The 13760-nt window shown below is 41.4% G+C and overlaps 2 protein-coding genes across 2 annotated transcripts in view; one reads left to right on the top strand and one right to left on the bottom strand.

The window, feature by feature from the left end:
* ACRV1 (acrosomal vesicle protein 1) overlaps positions 1-13760 on the top strand; it is a 216818-nt gene that overhangs the window by 125209 nt on the left and 77849 nt on the right. The window lies entirely within an intron of this gene.
* On the bottom strand, positions 8922-12522 carry PATE1 (prostate and testis expressed 1). Its single transcript, XM_003819904.6, has 5 exons — positions 12445-12522; positions 12106-12141; positions 11390-11425; positions 10979-11101; positions 8922-10206 (listed from the first exon to the last, which is right to left on the bottom strand). Exons 1-5 carry the CDS (start codon positions 12494-12496, stop codon positions 10073-10075), a joined length of 381 nt encoding a protein of 126 aa, XP_003819952.1. The 5' UTR covers positions 12497-12522; the 3' UTR covers positions 8922-10072.

Raw genomic sequence — 13760 nt, 5'->3', positions numbered from 1 at the left:
GTTGTGTGGTTTTGAGTGAGTTTCTTAGTCCTGAATTCTAATTTGATTGCACTGTTTTCTGAGAGGCTGTTCGTTATGATTTCCATCCTTGTGCATTTGCTGAGGAGTGTTTTACTTCCAATTATGTGGTCAATTTTAGAATAAGTGCTACATGGTGCTGAGAAGAATGTATATTCTGTTGATTTGGGGTGGCGAGTTCTGCAGATGTCTATGAAGTTCACTTGTTCCAGAGCTGAGTTCAAGTCCTGAATATCTTTGTTAATTTTCTGTCTCGTTGATCTGTCTAATATTGACAGTGGGGTGTTAAAGTCTCCCACTATTATGGTGTGGGAGTCTAAGTCTCTTTGTAGGTCTCTAAGAACTCGCTTTATGAATCTGGGTGCTCCTGTATTGGGTGTGTATATATTTAGAATAGTTAGCTCTTCTTGTTGCATTGGTCCCTTTACCCTTATATAATGCCCTTCCTTGTCTTTTTTAATCTTTGTTGGTTTAAAGACTGTTTTATCAGACTAGGATTGCAATCCCTGCTTTATTTTGTTTTCCATTTGCTTGGTAAATATTCCTCCATCCCTTTATTTTGAGCCTATGTATGTCTTTGCACGTGATATGGGTCTCCTGAATATAGCACACTGATGGGTCTTGACTCTTTATCCAATTTGCCAGTCTGTGTCTTTTAATTGGGGCATTTAGCCCACTTACATTTAATGTTAATATTGTTATGTGTGATTTTGATCCTGTCATCATGATGCTAGCTGGTTATTTTGCACAATAGTTAATGCAGTTTCTTCATAGTGTCATTAGTCTTTATATTTTGGTATGTTTTTGCAGTGGCTGGTGTCGGTTTTTCCTTTGTATATTTAGTGCTTCCTTCAGGAGCTCTTGTAAGGCAGGCCTGATGTTGACAAAATCCCTCATCATTTGCTTGTCTGTAAAGGATTTTATTTCTCCTTCGCTTATGTAGCTTAGTTTGGCTGGATATGAAATTCTGGGTTGTAAATTCTTTTCTTTAAGAGTATTGAATATTGGTCCCCACTCTCTTCTGGCTTGTAAGGTTTCTGCAGAGAGATCCACTGTTAGTCTGATGGGCTTCCCTCTGTAGTTAACCTGACCTTTCTCTCTGGCTGCCCTTAACATTTTTTCCTTCATTTCAACCTTGGTGAATCTGACAATTATGTGTTTTGGGGTTGCTCTTCTTGAGGAGTATCTTAATGGTGTTCTCTGCATTTCCTGAATTTGAATGTTGTCGTGTCTTGCTAGATTGGGGAAGTTCTCCTGGATATCCTAAAGTGTGTTTTCCAGTGTGGTTCCATTCTCCCCATCACTTTCAGGTACAGCAATCGATGATAGATTTGGTCTTTTCACATAGTCCCACATTTTTTTAGAGGCTTTGTTTGTTTGTTTGTTTGTTTTTTATTCTTTTTTCTCTAATCTTGTCTTCACACTTTATTTCATTCTGTTGATCTTCAATCTCTGATATCCTTTCTTCCACTTGATCGATTCGACTATTGATACCTGTGTATGCTTCACGAAGTTCTTGTGCTGTGTTTTTCAGCTCCATCAGGTCATTTATATTCTTCTCTAAACTGGCTATTCTAATTAGCAGTTCCTGTAAACTTTGTCAAGTTTCTTAGCTTTTTTGCATTGGGTTAGAACATGCTCCTTTAGCTTGGAGGAGTTTGTTATTACCCACCTTCTGAAGCATAATTCTGTCAATTCATCAAACTCATTATCCATCCAGTTTTGTGCCCTTGCTGGCGAGGAGTTGTAATCCTTTGGAAGAGAAGAGGCATTCTGGTGTTTGGAATTTTCAGCATTTTTGCGCTGGTTTTTCCTCATCTTTGTGAATTCATCTACCTTTGATCTTTGATGCTGATGACCTTTGGATGGGGTTTTTGCGTGGGCTTCCTTTTTGTTGATGTTATTGCTTTCTGTTTGTTAGTTTTCCTTCTAACAGTCAGGCCCCTCTTCTCCAGGTCTGCTGGAGTTTGCTGGAGGTCCACTCCAGACCCTGTTTGCCTGGGTATCACCAGCAGAGGCTGCAGAACAGCAAAGATTGCTGCCTGCTCCTTCCTCTGGAAGCTTTGTCCCGGAGGGGCACACATCAGATGCCAGCCAGAGCTCTCCTGTATAAAGTGTCTGTCGACCCCTGCTGGGAGGTGTCTCCCAGTCAGGAGGCATGGGGGTTAGGAACCCACTTGAGGAGACAGTCTGTCCCTTAGCAGAGCTCGAATGCTGTGCTGGGAGATCCACTGCTCTCTTCAGAGTCAGCAGGCAGGAACATTTATGTCTGCTGAAACTGTGCCCACGTCCCCCCTTCCCCCAGTGCTCTGTCCCAGGGAGGTGGGAGTTTATCTATAAGCCCCTGACTGGGGCTGCTGCCTTTCTTTTAGAGATGCCCTGTCCAATGAGGAGGAATCTAGAGACTTCTGACCACAGTGGCTTCGCTGCACTGCAGTGGGTTCCACCCGGTCCGAAATCCTGGAGACTTTGTTTACACTCTGTGGGGAAAACTGCCTACTCAAGCCTCAGTAATGGCGGACACCCCTCCCCGCCAACCTTGAGTGTACCAGGTCGACTTCAGATTTCTGCGCTGGCAGTGAGAATTCCGAGCCAGTGGATACTTAGCTTGCTGGGCTCTGTGGGGGTGGGACCTGCTGAGCAAGACCACTTGGCTCCCTGGCTTCAGCCCCCTTTCCAGGGGAGTGAATGGTTCTGTCTCACTGGGGTTCCAGGTGCCACTGAGGTACAAAAAAAAACTCCTGCAGCTAACTCGGTGTCTGCCCAAACAGCTGCCCAGTTTTGTGCTTGAAACCCAGAGCCCTGGTGGTGTAGGCATCCAAGGGAATCTCCTGGTCTGTGGGTTGCAAAAACCATGGGAAAAGTGTAGTATCTGGGCCAGATAGCACAGTCCCTCAAGACACAGTCCCTCATGGCTTCCCTTAGCTAGTTCCCCAGCCCCTTGTGCTTCCTGGGTGAGGTGATGCCCCACCCTGCTTCTGCTTGCCTTCCGTGGGCTGCACCCACTGTCTAACCATTCCCAATGAGATGAACTGGGTACCTCAGTTGGAAAAGCAGAAATCACCCACCTTCTGCGTTGGTCTCGCTGGGAGCTGCAGACCGGAGCTGTTCTTATTCGGCCATCTTGCCAGCCACCCAAAATATTTCTTTTCTAACCTGGAGTCAGACTCTTACAAGATTCTAATATTGCTAATTAGGTGATAAATGCCCTAATTTAAGGTAGACTATAAAACCTCAGTTATGACTACTAAGAGCATTATTAAAGAATATATAATTTAAGAACTATCAGGGAAGATAAATAATAAATATTAGATTAATCCAATAGGATTAAAAAAGATAAGAATGAGAAAATATTCTACAACTGCATAAAACACATAGTATTTTCTGTTATAAAGCAGGTTCTGATAAATAGGTACATTGAGAACATTCAAAATATCATTCTTATGTTCCTATCCAGGCAGAGAAGTGTGTAAAAATATATCTTCTACTTATGTTTTTTCCTTACTAAAAGGGTCTTTCAAATACCAAGACATCAAAGATTGTTGCAGTCTTCTATGAAACTGGATATTTTGACTAATAATTTGCTACTCTAGAAATAACACTTAAACATAACTATTTTTCTGAAGATGTTCTATGTTTCCTTGTTAAGGTATTGAACTTTGGCATTTCATTCTTCTCCCTTTATGCATAATTTCCTTGGTAGATGAATGGCTCTTTCTCACTAGATGTGCTTAAAGATTTGTCGTTATCTTTGGTATTCATACATTCAATATGTGTATGTTTTCTCCTATTTCTCTAACTTGTATTCTATGAACTTTTTGTTCTATGGTCATAGTCCAAAGTTAGTAGAAGGAAGGAAATAATAAAGATCAGAGCAGTAATAAATAAAATACAGACCAGAAAAGACATACCAAAAAATCAATAAAACTGAGTTTGTTTTAAAGATAAAAAAATCAACAAAACTTTGGTTAGACTAAGAAAAAGAGAGAGATAAAAAAATAAAATTAGAAATGAAAGAGGAGACATTACAAGTGGTACTACAGCAATGCAAAGGTTAGTAAGACTCTACTATAAACAATTATACACTAGCATATTGGATAAGCCAGAGGAAATGAATAATTTAAAAAAAAAATCCAACCTCCTAGAACTGAATCATGAGGAAACAGAAAATATGAATAGTGAGGAAATTGAATCAATAATAAAAAATCTCCCATCTAAGTCCTCTTCCTTCTTACTGTATTCTGGAAGATATCCTCATTCTGATCTTCCAACTGCCTATCTTTGCTCATCTTTTAAGATCTATTTTAATATTCCATCTATTGTGTTCTTTATTGATTATACTTTATATCAAATACTCCTACCTCTTTTTGATGATTTTTGTTTCAACTTGTACTTTTAATTATCTCTAAATATATTTTCATTCTTGTTTTGAATTCCTACTTCTAATAATTTGGCTTCAGTTAGTACATACTGTTTAGTACACTAATTTAGTGCTTTTTTTGAGCATAATTGTACTCTTCAGTTTATAATTATTTTTTGTCTGTGGATTTCTATTTCTCCAGGGTTATCAAAATCTCCACCTGATAATGGATTTTAGAAAGGCCAGATCCTAGTCCAATAGTCTTGGTGAGTTCAAAGAGTGGGGAAGTAATTAGCCTTAAAGAGATGGTTTCCAGGGACTATGAAATAGTCAATAACTCCCGTTTGCATACATATTACCAAACAACTGATTTATTCGAGATTTACCATTAAACCCTTAAAGAGAAGTAGCATTGGGATGAGGCAGTTTTCCTAAATTATAATGTACAACTCCTGGGGCTTTGAAATGAGCAGACTAATAACTTCTGACCTGATAATATTCCCTGCACTCTTGACCCCAAAATATAGTCTGGGCCATGCCAATTTCTGTGTTGAAGTAACAGGTGATATAGTCCCACAGAGATGAAGAAGATAAGTCAGCACAGAATTTAAACAGCTCTCTAATACACTGAGGTTATGGCCAACAATGCCACCACCCCTCCACCAACTCCGCCACAAACACACTGCTTCAGACAACTGAACACCTTCTGCCAGAACTTCTCAAACTTCTAATGGTTTTGTTGATTCATAGAAACCCAGTTTCAGAGCTTATCTAGGGCTGACTTTAGAAGAGAGAGACAGAGATCATGCTATATCTTCATCTCATGGGGGCCAAATAGTCTGCCTTCTGTTTTTTGTTTTTGTTTCGTTTTGTTTTTTTCGAGACAGAGTTTCGCTCTGTTGCCCGGGCTGGAGTGCAGAGGCATGATCTCGGCTCACTGCAACCTCCGCCTCCTAGGTTCATGCAATTCTCCTGCCTCAGCCTCCTGAGTAGCTAAAACTATAGGCACGTGCCACCGTGCCCAGCTAATTTTTGTATTTTTAGTAGAGATGGGGTTTCACCATGTTGTCTAGGCTGGTCTTGATCTCCTGACCTCAGGTGATCCGCCTGCCTCGGCCTCCCAAAGTGCTGGGATTACAGTCGTGAGCCACCGCGCCCTGCCTGCCTTCTGTTTTTATAATCTCGTAAGTCTGTGTATGAGGAGAGAGTTTACTATCCTCCAAAATAGAAGGCCGAATCTTAAACCTAAGGCAGATGTACCTTAAAACAAACAAACATGCAAAACAAAACAAAACAACAAACACATGGGCCATGATGATTTCCAAAAGGCTAAAGAGAATCATTGAATTCACAAGAAAAAAGAAAGAACACTCAAAGGAAGCGGTCACGAAGGGAACTTCTTTACCCAGATGGTTTGCACCTCCTGTTCCCTTTACCTGGAAGGAAGGTGCTTTTGGTACATGGTTGCCCCCGACCGTTTCCCTCTTGCCCTGATCTAAATAGGTTAGCCCACGGTTCTAAGCTTAAATGTAACTTTAGAAAGAGCTTTCCTAAGACCCCAGTTAGCATTGTATTCTGCTTACTTTTATTACCCTGTATTTTTTCCTACACCTGTTACAGTTATTTCTTAGTTATTTGTGCATAATCATTAAGAGTAAAGACTTGAGACAGACAGCCTAAGTTTGACTCTTGCCTCTGTCATTTTCTATTTATATGACTTTGGCAAGTAATTTAATCTTCTATAATCAGTTTCTCTGACAATGGGTCATCAAGTAATCATGATACCTGAGCTTCCCATCATGAACTGTGTTTTCTGGGTCATGAAGCCATAGATTGGGCGTGTAAGATAGCAATCTGCCACTAAGGAGAAGAAGCCAACAAGAGAACAGGTTCAAGCCAGCCAGGACGGCACAAGTTAGTTGCATGAGCAGGTAGTTCTGCTCCATTGCCTCCTCTCTTCTATTGCACACCTATGGCCTCTTAGTTTTCTGTTTAATAATGAACTGATTTGAGATAGGAGAAACTGGCATTTACAAATGGATATTCTGGCAACAAGTGGGAGGTGGACTCCCCAAGCATTAAACCACAATCAGGGGTGTCTCATCCATTGAGTCTGGACAGATCTACATTAATTCATGGCTAGTTGCTAACAGTTTGACTTCCATCACGGTTAGAATTTATCCTCACTGGAATAAACAGATATTTTTGGATATGGATGTTCCTGTTAATAATGCTTCTGCCGCCACCATTAATTGTGGACTTAGGGAATGCTTTATTCTCCATCAGCGTGTTTTAAACACAGAATTATTTCCATCCAAGAAACTTATTTCACCACAAAGAAGTATAGCAATATGTTCATGCCCATGGAAATCATTTATCTTACCATGCACCCCATTATCAGAAGCAACCAGCCTGATGGAATAATGGAATGAATGGTCAAATGAAATCTCAATTTAACTGTAAGTTGGGGCAAACACTCTGAAAAGATTAGATTATATCTTAGAATGCGGTATATGCTCAGAATCAGCAACTAATATATAATTCTGTTTTTCCCATAGTCAGAGTACACAAGTCCAAGAATCAAGATGTAGAAGTGGGAATAAATTCTCCCATTCCTGCAACTTTGATTTTTGTTCATTTGGAAGTCTTAGTTACCAAGGGAGAAATGCTTCCACTAGGGAATAAAACAATACTTTAGTTGATTTGAATGCTAAGACCATTTTGGGCTCCTGATGCCACCATGCCACAATATAAGCATAGAGGTTATTCTACAGGCTGAGAAAACTGATCCCGATTATTAAAAGGGAATTGCATGGCTGTTGCACAATGGGGTAAGGATGACTGTGTCTGGAATACAGGAAGTTCTCTGAAGTGCTACCTTGTTCTTCCTGTCCAATAACAGTAAATATAAAGCTCTGAAACTGAAAAAAAATACAGGCCATTGAAAATTTGAACCTTTCACGAATGAAGATTTTCATCATCCCAGCAGATAGATAATGCTGACCCAATGAGGTTCTAGTTGTGGAAAACAAAATGTAGAATTGGTAGCAGAAGAAGGAAGTTATAAATATTGCTTGCAGCCTCATTAGCGGTTAAAAAAAAACAAACACTGGGTACCTAGTCATATCTTTTTCCTTTCTTGTCATATTTTCTTCTTGTTTTCCTCTACCCTTTTATTATTTTACATAAAAATTATTGACAGTAATTGACAGGTGGAATTTATTGGATTTCAAGAGTATTTAACATTGCATGGAAAGAATATCTAGGATATCACTCTGAGATAGAGATGACTTTAGGACTGTGTGTCCTTATTTAAAGAAAAAATAAGAGTATCTTTACTTGTATGGAGGATAAATGCATCTCTTTAGGCAAAAGCATAAAGTTGCCTTTCTTGTTCAGTGGAGTCCAAACATATATAAAAAGGTATGTACAGATGTTGAAAGGTCAAAGACGTGATTGAGCTGGTTATTAAATGATTGTCTGTCAGTTTTAAGTTCACACTTCTATACCCTGCTTTATGATGGTGGTTTTTGCAAGCTAGATCCTTGTTAAATTCTGCCAATAGGGGGTGCTGGAGGGAGACTGGCAAGCTGGACAAGGGATGCATCTTTTCCTGTTTGCTTCCTCTTCCTCTCAACAGCTTTTTACCTGGGCAGTGGCAGTTGGCTTCAGAGCTACAGTTGGTTTTGTTCCATGGTTTTCCCCCCAACACATTCAGAACCAGCTTCCTGGTGCCCCACAGAGATACCAGCACCATCTGAACAGTACCCCTTCCCTAGAGGTATGCATTTTATATTCATGGAGGCCCTTTGTTCCTGAGATGTTTGGGTTCCAGTTCCAAGGGATCCCTCCCTCACAGTTTTAAGTTAATTAATTAATTAGTTAATTAATTAATTAATTTTAGAAATGGGATCTTCCTCCGTCACCCAGGCTGGAGTGCCACTGCACAATCATAGCTCGCTGCAGCCTTGAATTCCTGGGCTCAAGAGATCCTCCAGCTGCACTTCCTTCCCCCACGCTTCTAAGGTCTAGTCTAATTACCTTAATTACCTTAGACCTTAGAAGTATGGACCTCCAACATTTTCCTTGTGTTTCCCTAGACCTACAGGTTTTAGCTGTTTCTTGCAATTTCTGTCTTTGTTAACTCGATATCTCCCTTTGGCTTTTTGTATCCTTCAATACCTGGTTAACCGCTCTTAATTTTAAAGTCTCTGTAAAAACAACTGGTGCTGTTTTTGGTTTCTGACTGACCCACTTGGGAGAGTAGTATGACTTTCAGGTTTGTGTGAAGGGTAAATGAGTCAGAAAATAAAAAGTGTTTATAGCAGTGCCTCTCATATAGTAATTGTCATATAAGTGGAAGCTATTATTATTATTTACTTAAGATCTGTCTCTCCCATTAGTCTAAGCTCCATGAGGGTAGGGATTATGATGCTGTATACATACTAGGGTCTAGCAGTACCTGGAACATAGTATGCTTTGCATACATGTTTGTTAAAGGAATTAGGAAGAGGTTGGAGGAGAGAGAAAGAAGGACACACAATTTGGGTATAGAAGAAAGGTAGCTTTCTTTATATTTGTATTATTATTTTTATATAATATAATATAATTCGTCACTCTTTCCAGGCTTCATTCTACAAGTTTCGTTAGAAATCAGCCTCTACCCTTGTGAACATGTTCGGTCAAACTGCCATTTTTCTCCAGGATGTTAGAATTATACAGAGTGGAAAGCTCAAGTGTGTGTGAGATGGAGGTAAGGGTGGGAGAGGCATCTGGGGTCATGGGGCATCTCTTCACACAAGTGGCTGATGAGATGTCTAGTGGCCAGACTCAAATGGCTTCCTCAGACCCCACAGTTCTCAGCTTCCTCCATGCCATGCTCCAGGCATGGGAATATTTGTTTTGCTGCTGGTGGCTCTGTCCCCTGGAAGTATCCTGAAGCTGTTCCCTGTCTAGAGGTTGATGTCTCCTTGTGAGTTTGGCAGGGAAGCTGGATGCAGGTACTATCTCTAGAATCCCATAGACTTCTCCTGCTTTTATTCTCTAACCCCCTGCCCCAAACAGATCTGATTCTAGAAGGTAGACAATCTTTCTCTGTTCATGTTTCTGATGCAGCTTCCTTTCTATGTCCCAATCTTCTCCTCACCCTGGGATCAGCATTCATGAACAAACTCCAAGAAGACTTGAGCCACTTCTTTTTATGTTGCTACTCCCCATCCCTTCAGGCCACAGTTATGTGCTTTCTTTGGAGTGGGATAAGAAGGATAACATAGAAAGGAAAAAAATTTGAAAAATATATTAAAATACCCTGCCACAGAAGGAAGGAAAGCAGCAGAGGAAAGAGGAAGGGATTCTTTTTTGAAATTAAACTACCCTTTCCTCCTTTTCTGAATGAACTGGCTATACAGTGAAAGCACAAGAGTTTGTAGCAACCTGCAGGATATATTGATCTTGTTCTTGCTCTCAAGGTTATTTATTTACTTATTTTAAGGGGCGTGACAGAGACTGTAGAAAAGGAGAGGGACTTTCCTTTCATGTGCAGAAGATGGAGCCATGTGTTTGCAATCCTCTTCTGTAGTGTGTGTGTGTGTGTGTGTATGTGTGTGTGTGTGTGATTTTTTTTAGAAAGTCATGTGAAGAGGCTGAGGCAACAACCTCTCCCAGAAATTGGAGTCACAGAAGAACCATTAACTTCTAAAGGTCTTCATTGCACAGGTCGTGGCTCCTGCAGCACCTGAAGTTCACCAAATAGACACTCCACCTTATGCCTTTCACATCAGCACAGTTCTTTAGGCAGCCCATGAAGGTTAACCAGGGATTACCATCCCCTGTGGAGGGGAGAAAAAACAGATCAGGAAGCCTGGCCATGAAACTTCTGCAAAAAAAACTTTTCTCCAGACCACACCAACATGTAGAAATAACCTTGTGTAGTTCAAAGCTCCGTTATTCAAATGTAAAGAACTGGAAGATGTTGCAAGCTGGGGGGCTTCCCAAAAGAAATGCAGTGATGGAGCAGTCTAAAATGATTATTTGGGGTAGGGCAGTAAGGAGAGCAGTAATTCAGGGATTGCCAAAGCTGGGTGTTTCTCTTGAGAGTCTTAACACTGGTTCAAGTGAGGGTTATAAATGCCAAGAGATAATTTAGCACAAAGGGTGGAAAACGAGAAATCATGATGTCTCATCTTAACCATCCAGGGCAATTCAGCCAGAGTCTACTGATGACACTGGCCCTTCTATTTCCACAGTTTAGAACCATCCGTAAGGAAGCCCAGACAGGCACAAGAACCAAAAGCCCCCTCCACAACTCAACAACTCACTGTTACCCATTGGGCATAGATTACACCTAGTCTCTTACCTTGATTTATTCTCCTCTGTTTTCTTCAGGCTTCTCAAAATACTAATCCCTTAGCTGTAGGCCCCCACCCTCCTTAGTGGCCACCTCCATCTAATTTTCATTACGGCATATGATGGGGATGAAGGAATCAGCCATCCCAGGTATGAGACTGCCTATAGTAAAAGTAAAGTAAGGTCTCTCCCGTGGCTGATATGTCCCTGTATACTTCCTCTGCCCATTCTTCTTTTCCCCAATGCACAACTTACTTTTGAACATCCTTCCAACCATGCAGGCCTCTTCTGTTGTTGCTGTGCATATTCCTCTTCCTCTGGAGCACTTTTCTCCTGGGAACTGGAGGTGGCACATCCTACACTGAACAATTTCTATCACTTGGCCAGAGAGAGGGGAAAGAGAAGTGAGAAAAGATGGCAGTACCAGGAAAGAACCCCTCTCCCCTTTTGGGTTAGAAGTCTGCCTAGAGCCACAGGGCTTTGCCAGAGCCCATCAAGCGTGAACATCTTCCACTGTGGAAATACACTAAGCCAAGAGAGTGATTGAGGTTTATGGTCTCAGGAATTTTAGCCTGAAAAATGGGAGGGGAAAGAAAGGTGGAGGAATAAGGAAAAGTGAAACATTTTCAAGACTGAGGTGATCAGACAGGTCCTCTTCATACTTACCAGGAAAATTGTTTTTCACAGCAACTATTTCATTGACTGTACTGGCAAGAGAAAGAAAACACATCTGAAATGTGCCTGAGATTTACTCTTGTATTGGGTTCTTATAGTCTGCCCTTCAGGGTCCATCCTGCACTCTTAAACTGGAACCATTCCAGGCCCACTCTGTCCCCCTAATGCCTAGTCACCTACTGGGCATCTCTGCACCTCTTCTCTCCTTCTAAATCTCTTCACCTCTTCGGGGCTTCTCAGATTCATCTACCCATTCCTATAGGATGCAGCACAGACCTGGAGGAGAAAGATAAGTGCACCTGCTTTTTTGCTTCATTCCCTTCTTTTTAATTGACTCTGTGTGGCACTCTTAACCTGTGGGTGCCTGGAATCTGACAATGGGGACAACCTGAAATTCCTGAAGTTGCCACGCTTTAGATTTGGCCAAGCGACACCTGAAAAGCCAGCATTCCACTTCCTCCTTTTCCTTTTCCTTGCCCTTCACTGACACTCACTCCTGACCTTGTCAGTTGATGCTAATGTTATTTTGTCAAACCTAAAATCAGCTCCCATCCCAGCTCTGTCCTGCTGGAAGAGGTTGTTGAGTGTTGGAACTCAAGGTCTATTTGTATTTTGGTTTTTTTTAGCCCCTGGTGCTCACCTCACCCCACTCATCTTTTCCTCCTCAGACCTTCCCCTTCTCATACCACTTATCTATTTCTACTCACCTGCATCATTTCTCAATGAAAGTGATCCAGATAATGCTGTTGAAAAAAAAAGAGATACACGGTCTGCAGACCTCATTTTCCAAACCCCATCTCAAAGCTTCTATGAAAATCCACTCAATTCCTCTCTAATCTACCTATTTCCCCCCATAAAGGAAGGGAGAAGAGTTTTAGTTAAGGTCCTGGGGACATGACATATCCCTGGTAGAAGGCATAACATTAGAGCAGAAGCTCATGATGCTTCAGTTACCATAGGACTCCCATGAGAAGGCCTCTGTCATGGGTGCTCTCACCTGTTCCTAAATTCAGGACTCTTACCAGCTGTCAACCCTAGGGACTCACCCCTAAAGCAGCAGAGCAGGATGGGGAGTTCCAGCAAGAGGGACTTGTCCATTTTGGAAAGAGGGAGGGCCAGGCTACAGCATGAAGCTTCAAGAGTGCCTATTTATACACCTGCAAGGTTGGGCTTTCCTGTGAAGGGTTAGGGGTGGGGACTCTGTGGAAGTTCTTGGAAGGCATAACCTGCTCCTAGGGAAATCAATGACTCTGTAATTTCTCTTCCTTGCAACTTGGTGGGGAGAGGTAATGGCCAGGTCAATCTTGAATCTGATTTATTCCAGTTCTACCACTCAGGATTTTTGATGCCAGGTTCTATGGTCTTTTCACTATACTGTACTGTAAGAGAATGCAAGGATAAAGCTGGGCTGGATGGGTAGAATTGAGAGTCATCTACAACAAGACATTCATTAAAGCTGAGAGAATACATAAGTATAAATCATTGGAATGCACAAAGGCAAAAAGAAGGCTGAACACAGACTTAAAAAATACATACCTCTAGGAATGGAGAAGAGAGGGCACAGAAAGGTTAGGCTCAGAGGCATACAGAGGGTTCCCATGAGGAGAGTAAAGTTTCTCACTGTCAATCATCCTGGAAAGAAGCAGACCCTAGGGTAGAAGAAAAAAGCTGAGGAGGGAACTGTTTTCCTTTCTTGGGGCTTCCTGGTGGCTGCAACTTAGACTTTAGTTGGGACAGAGAGATTTAAGACTACTTCGTCTGGAGAGAGGTAAGCTGATCCTTCTCACTTGATGGCAGGCCAGGGTATTGAACCTGTGGATTCTAAGAGCAGCCATATCTAGTATCTCATTTTAAGTTTTCTGTTCATTTCCTTCAGTTATTGCTATGCATTCAGTGCATTGTAATGAACGTTGCAGCTTAGTCTTCATTGTCATTGTAGAGAAACTGACAAAAGAGCTTGTGCCAATGCTTAGGGCAAAGCGTGTATTGCTAGAAGCATCTTCTCTATATGAGAAGAAGAGCAGCAACTGGAAGGATGCAGATTGCAACAGGGCACAATGCAGGTCTACAGCCAAGTGGGATGGTGGTCTAAGCAAGATGTTGGCTGAAGTGGTTGGGGACAGCAAGAGTAATGTATAAAAAAGATTTTTGCGTCCATGATATTTTGGAGGTTATTATCACATGCCAAAAAATCAAACTGGCATTTCCATGCACAGAGGAAGAGAGTTATATACTAACTCCTGACCTGGCACTGACTACCCTGATAAAGTTTTAAAATAACACCATGAAGTATTAATGTACTACATACACACTTGTGCACACATATGCACATGCGTATTCACACACACGCACACACATGCAC

This window comes from Pan paniscus, chromosome 9 (assembly GCF_029289425.2).
Source record: "Pan paniscus chromosome 9, NHGRI_mPanPan1-v2.0_pri, whole genome shotgun sequence".
NCBI classification, from domain to species: Eukaryota; Metazoa; Chordata; class Mammalia; order Primates; family Hominidae; genus Pan; species Pan paniscus.
Note: the sequence above shows the minus strand (reverse complement) of the source record. Positions and strands in the feature narration are given on the sequence as shown.

Coding starts and splice junctions, on each gene's coding strand:
- PATE1 (XM_003819904.6), bottom strand. CDS start 12,496: ATGGACAAGTCCCTCTTGCTGGAACTCCCCATCCTGCTCTGCTGCTTT. Junction 12,142..12,444: donor CCTGCTCTGCTGCTTTAGGG/GTGAGTCCCTAG, acceptor TTTTTTCAACAG/CATTATCTGGATCACTTTCA. Junction 11,102..11,389: donor TGTGAAAAACAATTTTCCTG/GTAAGTATGAAG, acceptor TCTCTGGCCAAG/TGATAGAAATTGTTCAGTGT.